Source organism: Solea senegalensis, linkage group LG14 (genome assembly GCF_019176455.1).
Source record: "Solea senegalensis isolate Sse05_10M linkage group LG14, IFAPA_SoseM_1, whole genome shotgun sequence".
In the NCBI taxonomy this organism is placed as follows: Eukaryota; Metazoa; Chordata; class Actinopteri; order Pleuronectiformes; family Soleidae; genus Solea; species Solea senegalensis.
Window position 1 is genome coordinate 1,636,439 of NC_058034.1, and position 20,580 is coordinate 1,657,018.

The following is a 20,580-nucleotide window of genomic DNA, read 5'->3' on the forward strand; positions in this document are numbered from 1 at the left end:
TGTTTAACAAGCTGAACAATTAGATGAAAAAAACATGAACACATTCTCCAGAGTCAAATAAAGCACCCCAAAAATATTTGAATTACATGTCATTTGTAAGAGTTGTGTTTTAAGGAACACCGTTGTCTATGATATGATGTTGTGAGCACTGCATCTCAAAGTCCACCTTAAAATGCCAAATGACTCTGGATTTGAGCCGCAAATTACACATCACTCCTGGAAACAAAACATCTGGACAACAAAAGGCTCAGAGGAGTTTTAACCGAGGCAGCTGTGAGAGAAGGCAGCAGTCCCACTCATTCCTTCAACATGAATCCTGCTCTGGTAGTGTTGGTGTGGTCACTGCTGGTCACAGTCGCAGCTCAGTCTCACGACCATCATGACATGGGCTGGATCAACCAATACCGCCAGGGCTTCAACTTCCAGTGCCCGCATGGAGAAGTCCTCGTGGCCATCAGGAGCTACTTCAGCGAGGAGGAAGGCAACGACCGCCTGTGGAGCTTTGAGTGCCAGTCTACACCTGAGGGTCTGGGGGTGCCCACTGACTGCTGGTGGGATGACATCAACCGCGCTGGGTTGGAGTGGTGGGTCCTCTAGTCATGTTTTACCCTTTTACTCACTTGTTACCACCTGTTCATCTACTTTCTCTTGACTTTTACAAGAGTGAGCTCTGGCACACTGGACGACAGTCACATCTGTTCAAGGTTACGAAAGAAACCTTGGCCGGAGTAGCCTTCATTTATAGAATACAGAGCACACTAAAAAGTTTAGGCAACCTGTCTGGTGGATTTATTATATTATTAACAATCCCAGGAAATATCATTTCACTGGCTGTCATGGTGAGAAATCCATCCTGGGGAACAAAATTCACTTTTTGACGAACTGTAATTAATCTAAGTGCAGCAGCGTTTGTTTGTGGCCAGTAGAGGTTTACTGTAATTAATCAATAATACTGAATGATGTACAACTTTAGTGATACAAAAATATACTGAAAGAGCTAAGAACTTGTTCTCTGTACAGCAACTGTGAAGAAGTTTGGGTTAGTTCAATTGACATATGATATTAAAATATGCATGAAAAGTATTTCGATTGCCGTTTGTAACTGAGGAAATCCACGATAGCCACGTACTATGCACATCTTTGAGTCAGTGAAGGAAGGAAGTACACAGATCAAAGATGGGGAAAAAAATGCTTTCAACTAATAAGTTATGGCCCTTTATCCTGACGCACACTGTGACGAGAAACACAGGCTCTTAAAGGTCACCGCTGGCAGACAACAATGGCCCATACAAGGCCTGTGTGCAGTGTACTGCTCCAACTGTTGTATGAACAAAACCTCATGTTGCAGGCAAGTGGGTGACATACACAAACGTGGAAGAACTCCAAAGCTCATCAGGAGCATAAACATAATACAGCTGCAACCAGTCTGTGGTCATTTGAGGACCAGATTACCAACATACATGCTGACACTCAAAGCCTCATTGTCATTTGTAAGAATATAAACTAGAATTTGGGCCTGAGGGTGTTGCTCTGTTAACAAGCTGCTCAACCACACAAGCTTGTGGAAAATGTTTTACTAAGATTTATATATGAATTATAGCAGGTTTCAGCTAGTTAGTTTCTGTGTAGCTAGTGACCGAACTGGCTTAGATGACACAATATATAATAGCTTGATTCTATATAAACTATAATCTGTTACTAAGGCCCTATCCACACAGAAACGGCACAAAATGTAGACAATCTTTTGAAAATGTTTTCCAGCATCGTTTCAGGAAATGTCTCCATCAGAACCCCCCCCAAAATGTGACGCTGTAATGCTACAACAACAACAACAGAGAAGAAGACGTTACGCACATTATAGCCACAGAGAGACAGAATGACCTGAGCAAGGGGAAAGAAAGGGAACTTAAGAAAGAAAAGAGAAGACACCACACTACAGTCTTAGTGACTTTATCACTATATTCAGTGACTTTATAGACCCCCGGCAACAACAACAACAGTTCTTGACAGTTCTGCTACACGAGTGAGCTTCATCTAGTTGTATTTACTGTGGGCGGAGACAAACACCGTGACCACACAGACAACAATGAGCTGTGGATGTGCAGTGCAGCAGACCGTGTGCGGTACAATCACGTATCACGTTTGAAGAACAACTTCCTCTTCTGCTGTCGCATTGTCAAGAAAATACTCTTGGACAGAAGGTGCTGCTAACACACTGCTTCCACTACAAAGGTTAACTTGAGTGAAACGTTTTTTTCCATCGGGCTGGTGGCCGTGCAGGTAATTGCACCGACTGGCTTAGTTGACAAAAGTCATTTTTATTTGATTGTTATCATGACTGTGGAGTCATATTGATCACACTGTTTAATAATTGTGTCACGTCAGAACATCTTTAACTTCATTCCACAAAAATAACATGATACCTAAATGACAGGATAGCATTGTCAGATATTTCACAAGGCATATTCCTGCTCCAGTGTTTCCACCTACCGCCCTCACCCCATCCCGGACCTTTCAGCGAGCTTTTTCTAATTATAGTGTTGTCAAAGACACCAAACTGATTTTTCAGGTTTTGTGAGGATCTCTTAAGCTGCTTTCAGCCCCAAAGTATAGTCTGCAGATTGAGTGAGTCTAAAGTGAGAAATCAGCAGGAAAAAACCCAGGTGATCCAAAGTGAGTGAATGGGGAGGGGGGGGGGAGGTACTGCACCATTCATCCCTTCACCTGGAACCTCCTGATAATATAGTAAATATACAGAAAATAGCAAGTTGAAAAGAATGCAGGATGTATTAATAATTCACTTATGAGTCTCGTTGCAAAAACTTCGACTTGAAGAAAAATCCACATGTGTATTCTTCTGTTTCTTCCATTAAAAAATTGAATTGTGTCCACTACTGATCCAAAGGAGGCCAGGTCCTCCTAGGCCCAAATCACTGTCCCACTCCAGTAATCATGAATATGTAACTCCAACAGATTGTTCCTTGGAACACAACTACCATACCTCATGCAAAACTTAACAAGATTCATCCAACATCCCCCGTCAGTGGCAGATACATTGGATGTGTCACTGTCTTTAAATGCCATTCAGAAAAGAGAGAAACTACAAAACCTCTGCAAGAAAGGAGAAAAAATAAGGTAATCTAATTTTAACCGACTCCAAATGCCAGTGCTCCCGTAAACGTGTTTGACTAACCATCAGCTGCACTAAAAGGTTGATCTAATTAAAAGACGACCTTTAGAATTCCTGTTTTCCAGTGAGAATTGTAGCCTGACATCTCTTTGTAAACAGCACCTTGAATCGTACAATTTAAACATATCTGCTCTACTTCAAATGACCTCGACTTGGTTTGAGCTTTATTTTGTGTTGAAATCGACTGCAGCCAGCTCACTAATTCGAAGACAATAAACACTCTGAACACTCTTTATCACAGCCACGCCTGCTGCCTGTTTGAATTACACTGGCCAGGACATTACCCTGAAGGATAACTACCCCCACTGGTTGAATGGCTGAAGGCTGTGCCCATGTTGCCATGACAAAAGTCTACACATGCTGCAGCCCCTGCTGATTGGGCCTGGTATTCTTGAATGTGTTGTGGCGACAGTGAAGAGTAAGGGCCATAAACAAACAACAATCAACATACCAGTATTTACCTAAAAAAAAAAGCGTGTTTAAATGCAGAAAAAATGTAGGTCAAATTGTTGTAAAGCAAATGTACAATTGTGGGATAAAAACTGAACAGTTTCTCTCCGGCAATCTGAACTAAAGTTAACATAACTCCTCAAATTCTAATGATATATAAATACTCTTCTATACTGCTTTTTTTTGTATACTACTTCAGAAGTATTTGCCTTCTGCAATGTTCTTTAAAATTCCTAAAGATAGAGGAAACAGCACCAGTTACTTTTCCCTTGCATTTCTTATCCAAACAATGTCAAAAATTGGTACAATTGGAAAAAACTTGGTAGTGCAGTGTGTGGGCTGTGTGTGGGCGTGGCATTATACTGGTGCAATGACAACAAACTACAACATTGAACGCGACACAACAGACAACAATGGAGGACATCCAGCAGCTCTTTTTTTTTTTCTCAACAAGAAGTCAGGCTGACTGTTGTGGACCGTACCATTTTTAGTCAAGGGAAGGGTGCCCAAAGACTGGAACAGTTGGGGCTGGTTATTTTGGTTCTATTCCTAATGGAAATACAAAACCCATACCGTACGTAAGTCTGTCAAGTGATCAGATAAAAGACAAACATCACTCACATTTCTTATTCAAACAAAGTCAAAGTCGACGCTGCACACACTGGTGAACGTTCAAAGTTTGTGATTTACCAGCATAGTTGCCACGGTAACCCACATACGGATCAAGGAAGACGAGGGCAGTGTCTGTCTCCATTCATTTATCCATGTGTCACGATTCTGCCGATATCTCTTGCATTTCTCATCCAAACGGCGCCAAAGACGACACACATTCTTAGACATTAAGTCTTAGACGTTTTGGATTCTTTGTAAACGTATGCTGTGTCACTTTACCCTTGTCAATTTTCATGAACCATGATGTTTTTGTGTCTTCGCAGGACTTCAAGTTGTACCCGTAACGGCCTGGTAGCGGGGGTACAAAGCAAGTACTTTGAATCAGTTCTCGACCGGGAGTGGCAGTTCTACTGCTGCTATTACAAACGACGCTGTCCTTACTCCTGCATGTATGTCACATGAATATAAGCATGTAAGCGGTTAACAGTTTCACAAGGGGGGAGATACACATGTTCACTTTCAGGTCAAAAGCTAATTACAGAGCAGGGAATATCCAGACTAGCCAAAAAAACGCAAGCTGAACTGTACATTAGTGTTTAGTTTAGTTTGTTTATAAAAATGCTTTAAAAATGATAACAATCACTTCCTGGTGTTAGAAAAACGTCACATGTCACACTTTAGCTATGACACCAGGACCTCACTGCTCCCGACCAAGGCTTAAGTGAACTAGTGGCACTTTTCCATTTTACAGTTCAAGCACTACTCGACTCGACTCGACTCGACTCGACTCAGTGTGGTGTGAAGTACATCGTTTTCCATTACTTCACAGTTCCTCCACAACGTGAGCAGCGTTGTCGTTGTTTTACACGGGAAACAAACACACAAACTGTTGTTTTCAGTGTACTGAATCATTAGAATCAGTTAATTGATTTGGTTTTATTTTGGAGTGAAAGTTTGATCATTTAGTTTTTAAACCCAAAGTCCTTAAAGTGGTTCACTTATTTGGTTCAATTCAGTATCATCACCTGTACAAAGTACACATTAATACAAGGCCTTTATTGTGATTTTACTGCCCTCTGAGATTAAAATAAATAAAAGTGAATATGTGTGCTTCCCAAAATGTCAAACTGTCCTGCTGAAGGTTTACACAATAATACTTATTATTGTAATAGTTTTTACAATAACGTGTTGTTTGTTATTCGCCAGGTTGACCAGTGATGTTCCTGAACACTACAGAGAAGAGGCAGAGATGGTGATTCCATTTTACGGCTACTTCATCCGAGGTGCCCAGACCACCTTCAGTGGGGTCCTGAGGTTTGTGCAGAAACATCTGCTTTTAGAATCTATGCAACTGATAACATGGGAACTGACACCATTTTGTGTATTACTGTGTTTCAGAGATCGGCAATGGAAGTACACCCTGTGCAGGATGACAGAATTTGACTGTGAATTTGAGAATTTATAGATTGGTATGCATGTTTCCTTAATCATAAACAGTTACAAAAACATATTTACTCGAACCTATAAGCAAACACATACCACTGGTATTACACAGAACTGCTCTAGTTCCTGTTTTTTAGTCAAGCATGAAAAATGACTGCTCATATCGAAGGTAACTGAGGATTGAAGAGTTTTTTTCTTTAGTAGCTTTGGCAACACGTGAAAGAGGTTTTTACTAAACAAACTCAATTACTTGATGATGGGAACTATGCTGGGCTGTACTGCAAGACCTCTTGTTGATGATCATAAAAGAAATAAAAGTATTCAGAGAGCTGCTGCGTGTGACTCATTGGGACGTTGTAATTGTGAATGTGTTGGAAGTAATAAGAGGGGCTTGCAATGAAATGTGTCTCACCTGCTTTCAATTGACATCACATTGCTACTGTGGTCTTGTTCAGTTAAATACTGTACCGAAACTCATATGACTGTGCTATTTATGTTGCAGAGGATTTTGCATTCAAGGTGCTGGATAACATAGTGTAGAATATTTCCAAGGGAAAGATTGTGGGAGAAAGGATAATCTTGCTGTGTGAGAGCGTAAACCTTCCAAAAGAAGATGTGCTCGGCCGTGACGATGTCAACAACCCCTTTGGGCTATTGCTGGCTGAAAGTGAGCTGAACTCTACATGTTGCCATAACAAGAAACTTGGAGAAAGTGTGTGTTTGTGTGCTTACCTGACCTGACATCAAGGATCACCATATCAACAGCTCATCAGTTATGTGAGATCCTGATATTTTTATGTGGATCTATATATAAACAACAGTTTCATGTGAGCAATCTTTAAACCTTTTAAAGAAAGAAAACTATGCAGGGAAAAGCATGTTTACATCGAGGCTTCACACAGCGCATCACAGCGCATCTTCCACATGTCTTGCCCAAGGACACATCGGCATGTGGAGCCGGGAATCAAACCAACAACCTTAGAGTTGGAGGAGGAACCGACCGTCATTTAAAAACGTGCTAATTCAATTTGCAATGAGGAAAAGAGAACTCTGTGGATTGTTTATATTGATGAAGCAAAAGTTTTCCAAATGAAAGTTTTCTCTTTTTCAATACGCCTAAAAGCATGGACATTCAAGGTAAGTAGTAACAGGAAATTCCGTGGCGAAAGTTTGATCGTGCCGATTTTGGGATATTTTTGATGACGTACTTTCGATCCAAAATGAGACAAAATGTGATTATTCCTCATTAGGCACTAATGAGGAAAGAAATATAGCGTCGAGGAGCCACTTTGACTTGATTTTCATTCTACTTACTTTGGAAAGGACAAGCACTATGTCTTTTCCAACTCTATGTGCTCTCCAAAGTGCTGTTAGAATCTATTCAAACCTAATGGAGTGAACGGGTGGAAGGTTAGCAGGCTCGCTGTACTGTCTTGAAAAGAGCTGGGGACTGGGCCAGTAGTTTTCAGCACTGTTTGTTTATGGCAACTGCTGTCGCTGGGCAGACGGCCAGACACAGCAGCGTAACACAGCTGTCCCCAGAGCCAGTGACCGGTGGCGAGCCACACGCCTGCAGAGGCCTCCTGCCCACAGGGATCCACTGTCCCTGTGGTGGAAGCCTATTTCCTGAGCTGGAAAAGAGGGGGGATACATTGTTCCGCTCTATCATCTCCGCCCTCCAACACATTTTCATTACTGCAGGATGAAAAGCGATCCTTTCAAAACAATATTCACACTGGCTGTAATTATAGTTCAGAAGGGGAGCCAAACTCTTCGCTACAATCACCTTTGGAATCTGTAGTTGGTTATCATATAATTAAGGGCTAAGGATACATTTATGACAACAATGTCCCATAGTAATGAGGGATTTAAGTTGTGACGAAAACTGGCTCCTGTTGAACACTGAGCTGCTTCAGCTGTTTAAATAGATTCTGATTTCACTGTTGTGGATCTACATTCCCAGTAGATGTGGATTACATGTTAGGATATTGCAATGTGTTCCTTAAAGGTCACCAGTCTTTAGGAGAAAAATAATAAAGGGAAGTCAGTCTCCGTATTAGTGGATGCCACGGTGGATTATTCTCAATTTCGAGCATCTCTCCTGTCCACATGTTTTACAATAAATACCCTTCCTTATGCAAACCTCACTATTTTCCCAGCTCTGGACTGACACAGAGATTACACTTAAAGCAGAACTATGCAGGATTTTATCCTAATTTAACAGCTTCAGAGTGACTGTGACGGTTAAATGTCTTTCTGTCTCCGTCCCTCCTACTGTCTGTTAGTGGAAAATCAGCCTTGCAACCCAAAGTCGTCAGAATCAGGAGGTCTTGTGAAGTCTGCTTCATGGCACTACACAAACAACACCATAGCCAGGTACCGGCTATAAGATCAAGGCAGTGATACTGTTGTTTTCAACGTTCATCGTGGCAGAACTCTGTTAAAAACAAGTGGGGGGAGTATAAAGCAGTAGACCATGGATGGATGTTTTCAGGCTGGATTGGACAACATACAACACATTGTACCTGATGCCAAATCAGAAGTACCACTCCTGGATATGATGTCCAGGCTTCAGGTTCCCAGGGCTGACAGACTTAGCGGTGGGGTGCTCATTGATGGAGACAGTTGCCTCCAATACCCTGGTGGAGATTTATGACTTAATTTATGATATTTCTATTTCTTATTAAAAATCGTTTTTGCTGGTTTGACAGGAAAAACACTTGTATGAATCATAGAGTTTACAAATTATTACACATAACAACCCCTGTGTTGCAATAATTCTATGTAAACACAAATCATCTTTGATTTAATGAGAGTGCACACGGTGTTTTTGTAGTCACAGCCAACCCCTGAAAAGCTGGTGCCGTAAATGCCCGAGTTCATTATCTGTGATCCAGTGAGTCTTCTGTGCAGCCAGAGCTAAAACCACGACCATAACAGCTTCACAGTGTGAGAGGGCCACGACACTCATAAACAACTTTTGCTCTGTTCTCAGAACTCACTGCTGCATTTTACTACACTTATCTTTTCATGGCTGAATATGAATGCAGAGACTCGGTTGATACTCGTGTTTTGCAGAGATTGTGACCTGACCCAGAACTTAATGTGCAGTTGATAAATGACAATAAACAGATATTGAACAGAGCCATCATTAGAATCAGCAGTTAGAATCAGTACATGTGGCGCTTCCACCCTCCTTTAAGTTTATTATAGACAATACGAAGCCGATTGGTTGTACTGGTTCTGAGTAGAAATGTCAAACTCAAGGAAAGAAGTAAAAAAGTAGGAAAAAAACTGTTCAGTCGTGGGTGGACACTAGGATTTTAACATTATAACACACTGTTCCATCATGATATCGCAATAAAGGTATTCATGATGATAATCACAGAATTTCAAAATAAAAGTGTTGTTTTTGATGATGTATACTTCACAGTAAAAACCTAAAATTAACTCAATAATGACACGCTTATATTGACGTTGAACGTAATGCACTTAATAAAGTGATAATTACCAACCAAATTATTATTATTATAAAAAAGTTTACTAACAAATGTATTTAATATTACGAAATTAGGAAATTGTACATGTGCAGAATGCCAAGTCTGACTCCAGCGTATATATGCATGTATAATCGTCACATTATCCAGGTCTGTTAGTGCGACTAAGACGAGCTCGATCTTAGTTTTCTACTGTATTACTGTCTTAGTCCGACTACAAATGGACTTTTAAAATGCATGTAAACACAATGAGTGTTGTGGAGAATAACAGGAACTCTGTTCTGCTTTCACACATGGTTTGAGTTTTCTAATGATGTCTGACACTGCAACGCAAACGTTAGATGAATATGAACTGTACTTCCCAAAATGAATCACTTGACATTAAAATGAGATGGGAAGAGGTGCTTGGAGTTGGAATGGCGACCCCCTTCAGAGCCGTCGAATCAGGCAGTGTAATTTTTCAGACTTCTGGACAGCAAGTTTTTCCAAAACACTGTTTTAACTCAAGGGAGGTGATCTGTTCTCAGCCAGTGAAGACGTGATGAGGGGCCATGTTTTGGACGTGGGCAGGGAGAACCAAAGTGAGTGTGCACCATGGAGTGTGACCCTGACCCAGCCCTGGGGCTGCACAGATAGCCTGTTTATTTTAGGGAGCCTCTGCCCGCTCTCACTGCTCTTACTTGAGGACAAAAACAGCTGCCTCTTTTCATGTCTGACAACAAGGGGCGCAGTGTAAGAGAGACCCAGCAGAACTCAGTTTGACCAAGTTTTTACTGCACAAATATCCTGCTTTTCTAAGAAGACGTTCACCGTACACAGTAAAGTATATCAAACTTTCGAGGGAATTTTAAGGGTAAACAAATCAAAGCTATCTTTCTCAAAACTATGAGTGGAATGTTATGTGTAAAGTAAAGCTCTAATGTCTTTAATCCCAACATTTTTTCACAATGACCTTGCTACTAGGGCCCCGCCATACTTGCCATGTTCCATGCGTGCAGAGCTGCTATGCATTTCCGCTTGCACATAGATGGCTGTGGTCCATGCATGAGTACTTAATCTTTTCATTTCATTCCAGTAGTCGACTATTCTCACGTGCAGGGATTTTGCCCACATTTGTATTCTTGGAGTGACGTGAAGGGTTGAACAGATGTGTGTACTAACAAACCTCCTCATAGCCTCTATTTAAAAGCAAGCGTCCATGCTCATCGTCTTCTTTGCCGTCTTTGACTAAAACAAGCGTGCGCCACAAACCTGTGTGGAAAGTTGTTGATAAATTTGACTTTAAATGGAAGTGAAATCCTTTGACTGCCTATAGCTACGGGCAGAGAACACTGGATTTGACGTTCTGAACATTTAATTGCTTCTCATTGAAGCAAGATGACGTGGTTTTCACAAATAAATAAATAAATAAGCCACAGGACAATCGCTCAGTGAATTTTTTTTTGCCTAAAAAGAAGATTTTTGCAATAAAAAGAAAAAATGTCTAACTTTGTCTAAGATGAAATAGCCTACGTTGAGCTTGGATTACAGCGGTTTGCATGTAATCCCCCATCATTGATTATGTGTGTGCAAATATAATACATTCTAAGGCATAAATTCTTAAATTCGGCTTAATCGAGTAAAGGAAGACTCATTTTAAGTAAACATTTCTTACATGACAGAATTTCTTTGCTTGTGATACATACACATTTCTTAAAATTTGGCCTGTTTTGTTTTAGTTTTTGGTCATTTTAGGGCACATTACAGTCTGAAAGTAGTTTATTTGACTTATTTCTATAGGTCTCACTCAGGGGGTTGGCAAAAGGGGGTGGGGCATAGTAGTAACATACAAACCAAAGTTGCACCATGTGACTTTAACAGCGGCCTCAGGATCACCACCACAATGGGTTTTCATTTAATGGCTGCCAGCCGACCTCACCTGCGCCACATGTGTAGACATGCACAGCACAGTACTGTGTGTTCTGTACGGATCTCTTTGTCTTTGTTCGGTGCAGTAAGATTTACAAATACAGAGGTTTTTGTGGGAGAGTCACAGAAGAAGAAAAAAAGCATGTGTAAACCTGTGGCATGTTGGGCACAGCTCAGGTTTACAAGTGTGAGGTGTGTCCTCAGGTGTGATTCTGCTCCAGGTCATATCTCACCAACTGTAAACACGCTTTTAAAGGTCCAGTATGTCACATTTAGGAAGGTTTCTATTGGCAGTAAATGGAATATGCGTCCTACATGTATGTTTGAGAGAGGGAATTATTGCTTTAAAATCAAACTTGTTTCACTTTTATAGCCTTTAGTGAAGCCTTCTAATGTACTTTAGGCTTTATGGAGGCTGCCATCCTCCGGCTGATGCATAAAGAGAGTGGAGACAGTTGTGCAAGAGTCCTCTCTGGTATGTAAAGGCCACCTATTGTTGCACTCTGCAGTTTCTTCATTAGATTTCACTAAACCAAGAAATTACCATCACTGTTTTATCATAAAAAAACACAACTTATTGACTTATTTATTGACTTATATTTTCTTTGTTCTGCTGACATGTGCGTGATGTATAGACTGACTCACACCACGACAACTCAAGCAATTTGTATCATGATTTGTACATAGACTGTACAAGTTTGAGTAGTTTTAAAATATCTTTGAAGATGAAAGCTAAAGATATCATCATGTACATCACATATATGTATTGATAGTTGTCTCCTTATTGTCTATAATGTGTTAGTATGATGTATGAAGTATGCCTTTTAGTTTCCACATTTGCAAATTAGCTGTATAGCTAACTCTGGTATAGGATTTGTTCAGTAGAATAAGCCGTGTAGAACTTGGTACAGTATGGCACATATTTTCCATTAGGAATAGTACAAAAATAACCACCCTTCCCTTTTGGTACCAGAGTAAAATGGTACGGGACAGTCAGCCTACAGCGGAATAATTGTTCGTTGCTGACTCTTGGGAAATATTCCTTGCATCGAGGATTCGAGCTCTGCACTTGTTTACATAGTCAACTCATGTTCGTCGTGTGATCTTAAATTAACGGTGTGAGATGAAAAGAAGTTGGTTGGGTTTTAAAGTTAAGAATAAAAGCTTATTCACCTTTTTTTTTCTATGGGGCAAAAAAGAGTTTGTGATTTGGGAAGGCAGCCAATGCATTGTGGGAACGAGAGGTGTAAGGCGAGCTCAGTGACCTACTGGTTCCCAGCCTTCCCTTTGGCTTTCTCACTCTCTGTGCTTACAGCACACCTCCAGACAAAAGCATCATTATTACTCTTGGATTCCTCACTGGTGGATTCTTGTGAGTGAAACAGCACTGAATAAATGAGATGCTTTATGGTCTGTGATGATGAGAGAGCTGAATGGATCCATCGCCATCAAAAATCACATCTGGTGTTTCCACTCATTCAGACTCTTAGCAGGAAATGTTACACCACAGTATTTATAATGGCAGCCTCTCTCATTAGCCATGATGAGCTTGTGGCTGCATTTCCTGGAGGACGACACCCAAAGAGACTGTATTCTGCTTTTCAACTGTATGTGCCTGCAGGTGAAAGGTCAAGACTGTGAGTGTAAAAGATGTACTGGGGCTTGTAGGTGTTTTAATCCGTCTGTTGGCCAGAGGCCCAGGCAGAGAGAAGAGCAGGACTCAAACAGCATTGTGTTACACATAACAGGCTCTTCTCACACCATCGAGCACATGCTCGTGTCTTAGTGGAGTGGAATCCAGCCGTGACCCAGAGTTTAGATACACTCCTGCAGCGTCTGAGGATATAGAAAATACATCACAAGGTACAGAACAATTCGCATGCAGGACACATGCTGGCATTCTTGACGTGACAATTTCACTCATGAGTTTCCTTTAACTGTACAAACTGCTACTCTAATAAATCTAAGTGAAAAGAGTCAGCGCTGTCAATCAGAACAAGAGCAAAGGAAATGCACATTTATGCTTCACATCGTTCACAAAGATAAGCAGTAGGTGGCACAAAATCCCACAGAGGAATAACAAGGCTTGACATGATGGTTTATATAAAGAGCGCCATGGTCAGTAGTAGTGATAAAGTTAATCTACTTCCTGTTTACACCAGCACATGCATGACCACTGGTTATGAATCATGGACATTGAATGTTGGTTTGTTCATGTCTGAGCCGCGGGATTTACTGTCCAGGTCAGTTCTTATCTGCCGGATGATATTTATAGCCAAATTCTAAAAAAAGAAGCGATGATGCATTCCTCCTATGAAAAGCCACAAGTTAATCTCCTCCCCCAGCCCCCCCTCTTCTCTCTCCTCTCTCCTACCCCAACCTGTCGAGGCAGGTGTCCGTACACTTTTGGCACTTTTCCATTCTACAGTTCAAGGACTACGCGGCTCTACTCGACTCAGTTTGGTATCAGGAATGTCGTTTTCCATTACTTCATAACACAGATGTAATGCCGTCTTATACACGACTCAAACAATGGAGGACATCGAGGTGATGAGGACGGACCACGGTGTATTTTTGTGGACACCATTTCTCCATGGAGAGATTAATTGGACACACTAAATTGCCCATAGGTATGTGAGATTGGATGGTTGTTTGTCTCTGTGTTGGCCCTGTGCCCTGCCCTGTACCCTTAGGTCAGCTGGGATTGGCACCAGCGACCCTCATGTGGAGGATCAAATGAAAGACAATGAATGGATGGATTTTTGTGTTAATGCAGCTAATGTTACCAATGACTGGATGCTACTGTGAGGTCATCTTTACTGTCGTGCTACATATTAGCATTTAGCGTTCTCCTTATCTTCTTTATCTTCAGTGCCAGTCATTCCTATCAGTACCTGTTGACAACTCTGATAGAAAGATGAAGCACAACACCTTCAGGGAAGGAGAAGATAGAGAATAAAAACCACAAGCGGGAACAGAGGTGCCCCAACAGGACAGTGCCCCCCCACCAATGTAAAGCCCCCTGTACATTTTCAATAAAACAAAGCCCACCAATATGCAGATCACCACTGTTAAACCCAAAAAGAGGCCCCTTCTTTATTAGGAGTGTAGTGCAGTGGCACTAACAAGTGGGCCCCCGAGAGCCGGTTGTCACAACCGAACAAGGACTTGAACCCAATAGCACGACTCAGAGACAACTTCCAAAAATACTCTAATTTATTGGACAAAGTAACAAATAAAAATCACTCTCAAAGGGAGGAAAAGTATCAACAGAAAATCACTCTATCGAGGAATCACTAGATAAGCAAAAGGCCAAAGTAACAAATTATAATCACTCACTGGGAGGAGACAAAAGGTCTAGGCAAGGTGCCAAATCAAAATCACTCTTCACGAGGAAAAAACTCTGATGGCTCAAAAAGGGACAAAACAAAGTAGCAACTAAGAAAAGCAAAAACCTTACAAACAATTGACGTGGCATGGATTGGCGTGGGTTCTCTGGCATGACAGACAAGACGAACTGACGCAGGGCAGAGGGAAGCACAGGCTATATGTAACTCAAAGTAAATGGGGAACAGGTGGAAACAATCAGGGCGGGGAAGATAATCAGACTGGCGGGAAAACTACAGGGGAAGGGCAAGTTATCTGAAACGAGAGGAAAGAGAGATGTCAAAATAAAACAGGAAGTCACAAAACAAATAGAAGGCAAAACTAAACATAACTTAACACAACTTTCTGGATATGACAGTACCCCCCCCTCTAGGGACGGCACCTGACGGCCCAGATAACTGAGGGTGGCGTCTGTAAAAGTCTGTGATGAGGTCAGGATCCACAATAAAGCTAGCAGGAACCCATGATCGTTCCTCTGGACCGTAGCCCTCCCAATCCACCAGGAACTGCCTGCCCCGGCCCCTGTTGCGCACAGCCAGCAGAGCCTTGACTGAGTAGACAGGGCCGCCGTCGACCATCTGGGGAGGTGGAGGGGGTGCGGCTGCGGGCACCATGAGGCTTTCCTTAACCGGTTTCACCCGGCTGACGTGGAAGGTGGGGTGGACTCTCATGGACCGGGGCAAACGCAGACGGACAGCGGAAGGGCCGATGACCTTGGACACTGGGAAAGGCCCCACGAACCGTGGAGCCAACTTCCTGGAGGCGACTTGGAGAGGCAAATCCCGCGTAGAGAGCCAGACCTTCTGGCCAGGCTTGTATACAGGCGCAGGTAGGCGCCTCCGATCAGCAGCCCTCTTCATGCGGTCCACACTGCGTAGGAGTGCCTTACGGGCGGCTGCCCAGATGCGGTGGCATCGCCGGACCATGGCATGGGCCGACGGGACGATGATCTCCTTTTCTGTCTCGGAGAAGACAGGGGGCTGGTAGCCGAAGACGCACTGGAATGGAGACATGCCAGTTGCCGAGGTGAGAAGAGAGTTGTGGGCATATTCCACCCACACCAGCTTCTTGCTCCAGGAAGCCGGATTCTGCGACACCAGGCATCGAAGACAGGTCTCTAACTCCTGGTTGAGACGTTCCGTCTGGCCGTTGGCTTCTGGGTGATAACCAGAGGTGAGGCTGACGGTGGCCCCGATGAGCTTGCAGAACTCTTTCCAGAACCTGGATATGAACTGGGGCCCCCGGTCTGAAACAATGTCTTTGGGAAAACCATGAATACGAAATACTTGAGTCATCATAATCTCTGCCGTTCTTTTGGCAGATGGAAGCTTGGGTAATGCTATGAAATGAGTCATTTTAGAAAACCTGTCTACCACTGTGAGCACAGTGGTGTTTCCTTCAGAGACCGGGAGCCCCGTGACGAAGTCGAGTGAGATCTCAGCCCATGGACGAGTGGGAACAGGGAGTGGCTGCAGCAACCCCATCTGCGCTCTGGAGGAGGTCTTGTTGCGGGCACAGATGGAACACGCCTCCACATACTCCCGAACCTCCCTCTCCATGGAGGGCCACCAAAACCTCTGGGAAATGACGTACATGGTCCTCTTAACTCCTGGATGGCAGGTGAGCAGTCCGGTGTGAGCCCAATGGATCACCTGTGGACGCATAACAACAGGGACAAACAAGCGATTCTCCGGACAACCACTAGGTGTCGGATTCTCACCATTAGCCTGCTTCACCTGAGATTCTATCTGCCAACTCACCGCTCCTACCACACGGTTCAGTGGTAGGATGGGCTCCGGTTCCTTGGCAGTAGGCTCGGGGTCAAACAGACGGGACAAGGCATCGGGCTTGGTGTTCTGGGACCCCGGCCTATAAGACAAAACAAAGTTAAATCTGTTAAAAAAAAATGTCCATCTGGCTTGGCGAGAGTTCAGTCTCTTTGCTTTGCGAATATATTCCAGATTCTTATGATCTGTCCATACAATGAATGGGTGCTGTGCGCCCTCTAACCAATGTCTCCACTCTTCCAAAGCTTTTTTCACTGCTAATAACTCACGGTTCCCAACATCGTAGTTTCTCTCTGCCGGCGAGAGTTTATGAGACAGGAAGGCGCAGGGATGAAGCTTGTTGTCCTTCTCAGAGTGCTGGGAGAGTACTGCCCCCACTCCATTATTGGAGGCATCCACCTCCACCACAAACTGCCGGCTGGGATCAGGAACTGTGAGAATGGGGGCAGTAGTGAATCGCACTTTGAGCTGCTGGAAGGCCTCCTCAGCTTGAGGGGACCACAAAAAGGGAGACTGAGGAGAGGTAAGTGCATGTAGAGGTGCAGCTGTGGCACTGAAGTTTCGGATAAACCTCCTGTAAAAGTTAGCAAATCCTAAGAATTGTTGAACCTTTTTGCGGCTATCAGGTGTTGGCCACTGAGCCACAGCGCTAACTTTAGCCGGATCCATTTGCACCTTTCCAGGGGCTATGATAAAGCCAAGGAAAGATACAGTGTCGGCATGGAATTCGCTCTTTTCTGTCTTGACATATAATTGGTTCTCCAGCAGTCGCTGGAGAACCTGCCGTACATGATGCACATGAGAGTCTAAATCTGGGGAGAAGATCAATATGTCATCTAAATACACGAACACAAAGTGGTTCAGGAAGTCTCTCAGTACATCGTTGATCATTGCTTGGAAGACAGCAGGAGCATTGGTCAACCCAAACGGCATGACTAGGTACTCGTAATGACCACTAGGAGTGTTAAAGCCTGTTTTCCATTCATCCCCCTCTCTGATCCTAACCAGATGATAGGCGTTTCTGAGGTCTAATTTAGTGAAAACCTTAGCTTGCTGAAGCTGATCAAAAGCTGATGACATTAGTGGCAGAGGGTACCGATTCTTAACAGTTATGTCATTAAGTGGTGCATAGTCTATACATGGTCGGAGTGTCCCATCTTTCTTTCCCACAAAAAAGAACCCTGCCCCCGCTGGAGATGAAGAGGGGCGGATAAGACCAGCCTTTAACGAGGACTCAATATACTCGGTCATAGCCTTCTTTTCGGGGCCAGAGATGGAATATAGTCTACCCTTAGGAATAGGGGACCCCGGGATCAAATCAATGGGGCAATCATAAGGCCTGTGGGGAGGAAGGGAGGTTGCCTTCTTTTTACTAAATACCTCACTCAACTCGTGGTAACATCTTGGGACTGAAGTCAGGTCAGGAGTTTCAGAGTCTGTGACATGAACAGAGGCAATGTTATCACTAGTTTTCACATTATGACAAGACTTTAAACACTTGGTTTTACATTCTTCTGCCCAGTTCAAGACCCTCCCAGTACTCCAGTCAATGTGCGGGTTATGTTTCTTCAGCCAGGGAAAACCCAAAATGAGAGGATACTGGGCAGAGTTATATAAATGAAATTGCATAAGTTCATAGTGGTTATCAATGATAACTGTGAGCAGTTCAGTCTTGTGCGTCACTCGAAAAATCAGACTGCCATCGAGAGCGCTGGCCTCTATAGGCTGAGATAATTGTTCTGTTTTTAGCTTGAGTCTCATGGCAAAATCCCAGTCCATGAGACTTTCATCAGCCCCCGAGTCAATGAGAGTCTCCAAACTAAGTGTGGTGTTGTGATGCCTCACCTTAGTCTGGGTTAAAGCTCGAGGAGGGAATTCCGTGGAGGAGAAACGTCTCCCCAGTACCCCCCTGTCGACTGGTGAGCCTGTGCCTTTTGCCGGACACGCTGCTAGCAGATGCCCTTGCTGTCCGCAATAGAAGCACCTGCCTTCCTGCAGGCGACGACGGCGCTCCTCTGTGGACAGTTTGGTTCGCCCCAACTGCATGGGCTCCTCCACCTCCTCGGATGGCCTCTCCCTCCGGGTAATGGGTGATGGAGCACGTGAGGAGCTCCGCCAACTGGGTGTAGTGACAGCAGCGCGACCCTGATGACGACCAGCTGCAGAGGCCATTCGGCTTCGTTGTAGCTCCTGTAAGCGGTTGTCTGTTCTTATGGCCAGAGTCATTACTGAGTCTAGATCAGAAGGCAAATCTAGGGGCACTAACAAGTCTTGAATTTGATCTGAAAGTCCCTTGAGAAAAACATCATACAGGGCCGTGGTATTCCATCCGCTATCCGTGGCTAGGGTGCGAAAGCGGATAGCATAGTCACAAACAGAGTCTCTATTTTGTTTGATGTTGCTCAACTCACGTGCTTTCTCTCGGTCGGATGAGAGGGGATCGAAAGCCTTCCGCAGAGCCTGTTTAAACTCCTTGAGGGATCCGCAGATCATTGAATCCCGAGACCATTCAGCCGTAGCCCATGCCCTCGCCCTCCCGGTGAGGTGGGAGATCATGAATGCCACCTTCGATCGTTCCGTAGGAAAGGCTGAGGGCAAGTGTTCATAATGCATATCACAGTCCACAATAAACGCCCGACATCCTCCTGACTCACCAGAAAACTTTTCTGGGGGGGAAAGGCGAAGAGTCGTGGCATGGGGAGCTGAGATCAATGAAGCTCTGGTATCCGCCGGAGATGGTGTGGTCATGGTGTCTGAGGGAGAGGGATCCCTTGTGAGATGAGCAAGGACTTGATGTACTTGGTTTGCCAGGAGGTTAACTTGGGCTGTCATAGAGGCTTTGAACTCCTCCTGACTTTTAGCCATCCCCTTCACACCACTGTGCAGAGAGGCCATGTGCTCCTCCTGCTGAGTCAGGCGGGTGTTCTGGGAGCGAACGGCCGCTGTCAGTTGTTCTGAGTCGGCTGGGTTCATGCTGGTCAGTTCGTAATGTCACAACCGAACAAGGACTTGAACCCAATAGCACGACTCAGAGACAACTTCCAAAAATACTCTAATTTATTGGACAAAGTAACAAATAAAAATCACTCTCAAAGGGAGGAAAAGTATCAACAGAAAATCACTCTATCGAGGAATCACTAGATAAGCAAAAGGCCAAAGTAACAAATTATAATCACTCACTGGGAGGAGACAAAAGGTCTAGGCAAGGTGCCAAATCAAAATCACTCTTCACGAGGAAAAAACTCTGATGGCTCAAAAAGGGACAAAACAAAGTAGCAACTAAGAAAAGCAAAAACCTTACAAACAATTGACGTGGCATGGATTGGCGTGGGTTCTCTGGCATGACAGACAAGACGAACTGACGCAGGGCAGAGGGAAGCACAGGCTATATGTAACTCAAAGTAAATGGGGAACAGGTGGAAACAATCAGGGCGGGGAAGATAATCAGACTGGCGGGAAAACTACAGGGGAAGGGCAAGTTATCTGAAACGAGAGGAAAGAGAGATGTCAAAATAAAACAGGAAGTCACAAAACAAATAGAAGGCAAAACTAAACATAACTTAACACAACTTTCTGGATATGACACCGGTCCTAATTGTATATTTTGCAGTGACATCCATGAAGCCCCTAAAACCCCATTAATATGCAGCTCACCACTGTTACATCAAAAACTCCTTAATGGGGCCCCATCTGACTTACCTCAGGTCCACCATGAGCCAGGAAATACTCTCAGGACTGGCTTGAACCTCTGTTGAACAGGAGGTCAAGAGATCTTTGGACTTTTGCTGCAAAAAGCTCACAAAACTGTACATTTAGATCCACTGTTTCTGGTCAGCGACAACTGTTTTAAGTGTGTGTGTTTGTGTGTTGTTCATGTTTAAAAATAAATGTCATGATGATTAATGCATTTGCATTTTTATGAGGGCTTAAGGTCCTGATAGACATGGCACGAAATGAGTCATCAATGCACAGGGCAGATTTTGGAACAGTGTGCTAAAAGCATGTTGGTGCACATGGATATGCAAGCCTTATTGCATATCTGGAAGTATACCAGGGCCTTTATGGTGTTGCCCTCCAGAGTCTAGGATCGCCTCTGTGTGGGAACTGCAGTCAGATAATCATATTCTGTTCAAGTTTAATATCAGCAAATAACAGTAATGGCAACTCATTTCTCTTTCCTTTGTTGCTGACCCTCTTTCAAGGGGGGGGTCAACGCATCTCTCGTCAGCCTTTGCGCATTATGAACATTAAATTCAGCAATTTGTTAACTGCTGCCAGGAAACTGTAGCTTGGAAAAAGATATTTG

General features: G+C 43.6%; 1 protein-coding gene across 1 annotated transcript; it reads left to right on the top strand.

Moving 5' to 3' along the window:
* Positions 1 to 237: 237 nt before the first annotated feature.
* On the top strand, positions 238 to 6,023 carry dpt (dermatopontin). Its single transcript, XM_044044570.1, has 4 exons — positions 238 to 584; positions 4,576 to 4,701; positions 5,459 to 5,566; positions 5,651 to 6,023. The coding sequence occupies exons 1-4, from the start codon at positions 310 to 312 to the stop codon at positions 5,715 to 5,717; spliced, it is 576 nt and encodes a 191-aa protein (XP_043900505.1). The 5' UTR covers positions 238 to 309; the 3' UTR covers positions 5,718 to 6,023.
* Positions 6,024 to 20,580: the final 14,557 nt, after the last annotated feature.

Excerpts from the sequence above, each read along its gene's own strand:
- dpt (XM_044044570.1), top strand. The coding sequence starts at position 310 with ATGAATCCTGCTCTGGTAGTGTTGGTGTGGTCACTGCTGGTCACAGTC. Across the intron at positions 4,702-5,458 it reads CGCTGTCCTTACTCCTGCAT|GTTGACCAGTGATGTTCCTG; the intron begins GTATGTCACATG and ends GTTATTCGCCAG. Across the intron at positions 5,567-5,650 it reads ACCTTCAGTGGGGTCCTGAG|AGATCGGCAATGGAAGTACA; the intron begins GTTTGTGCAGAA and ends ACTGTGTTTCAG.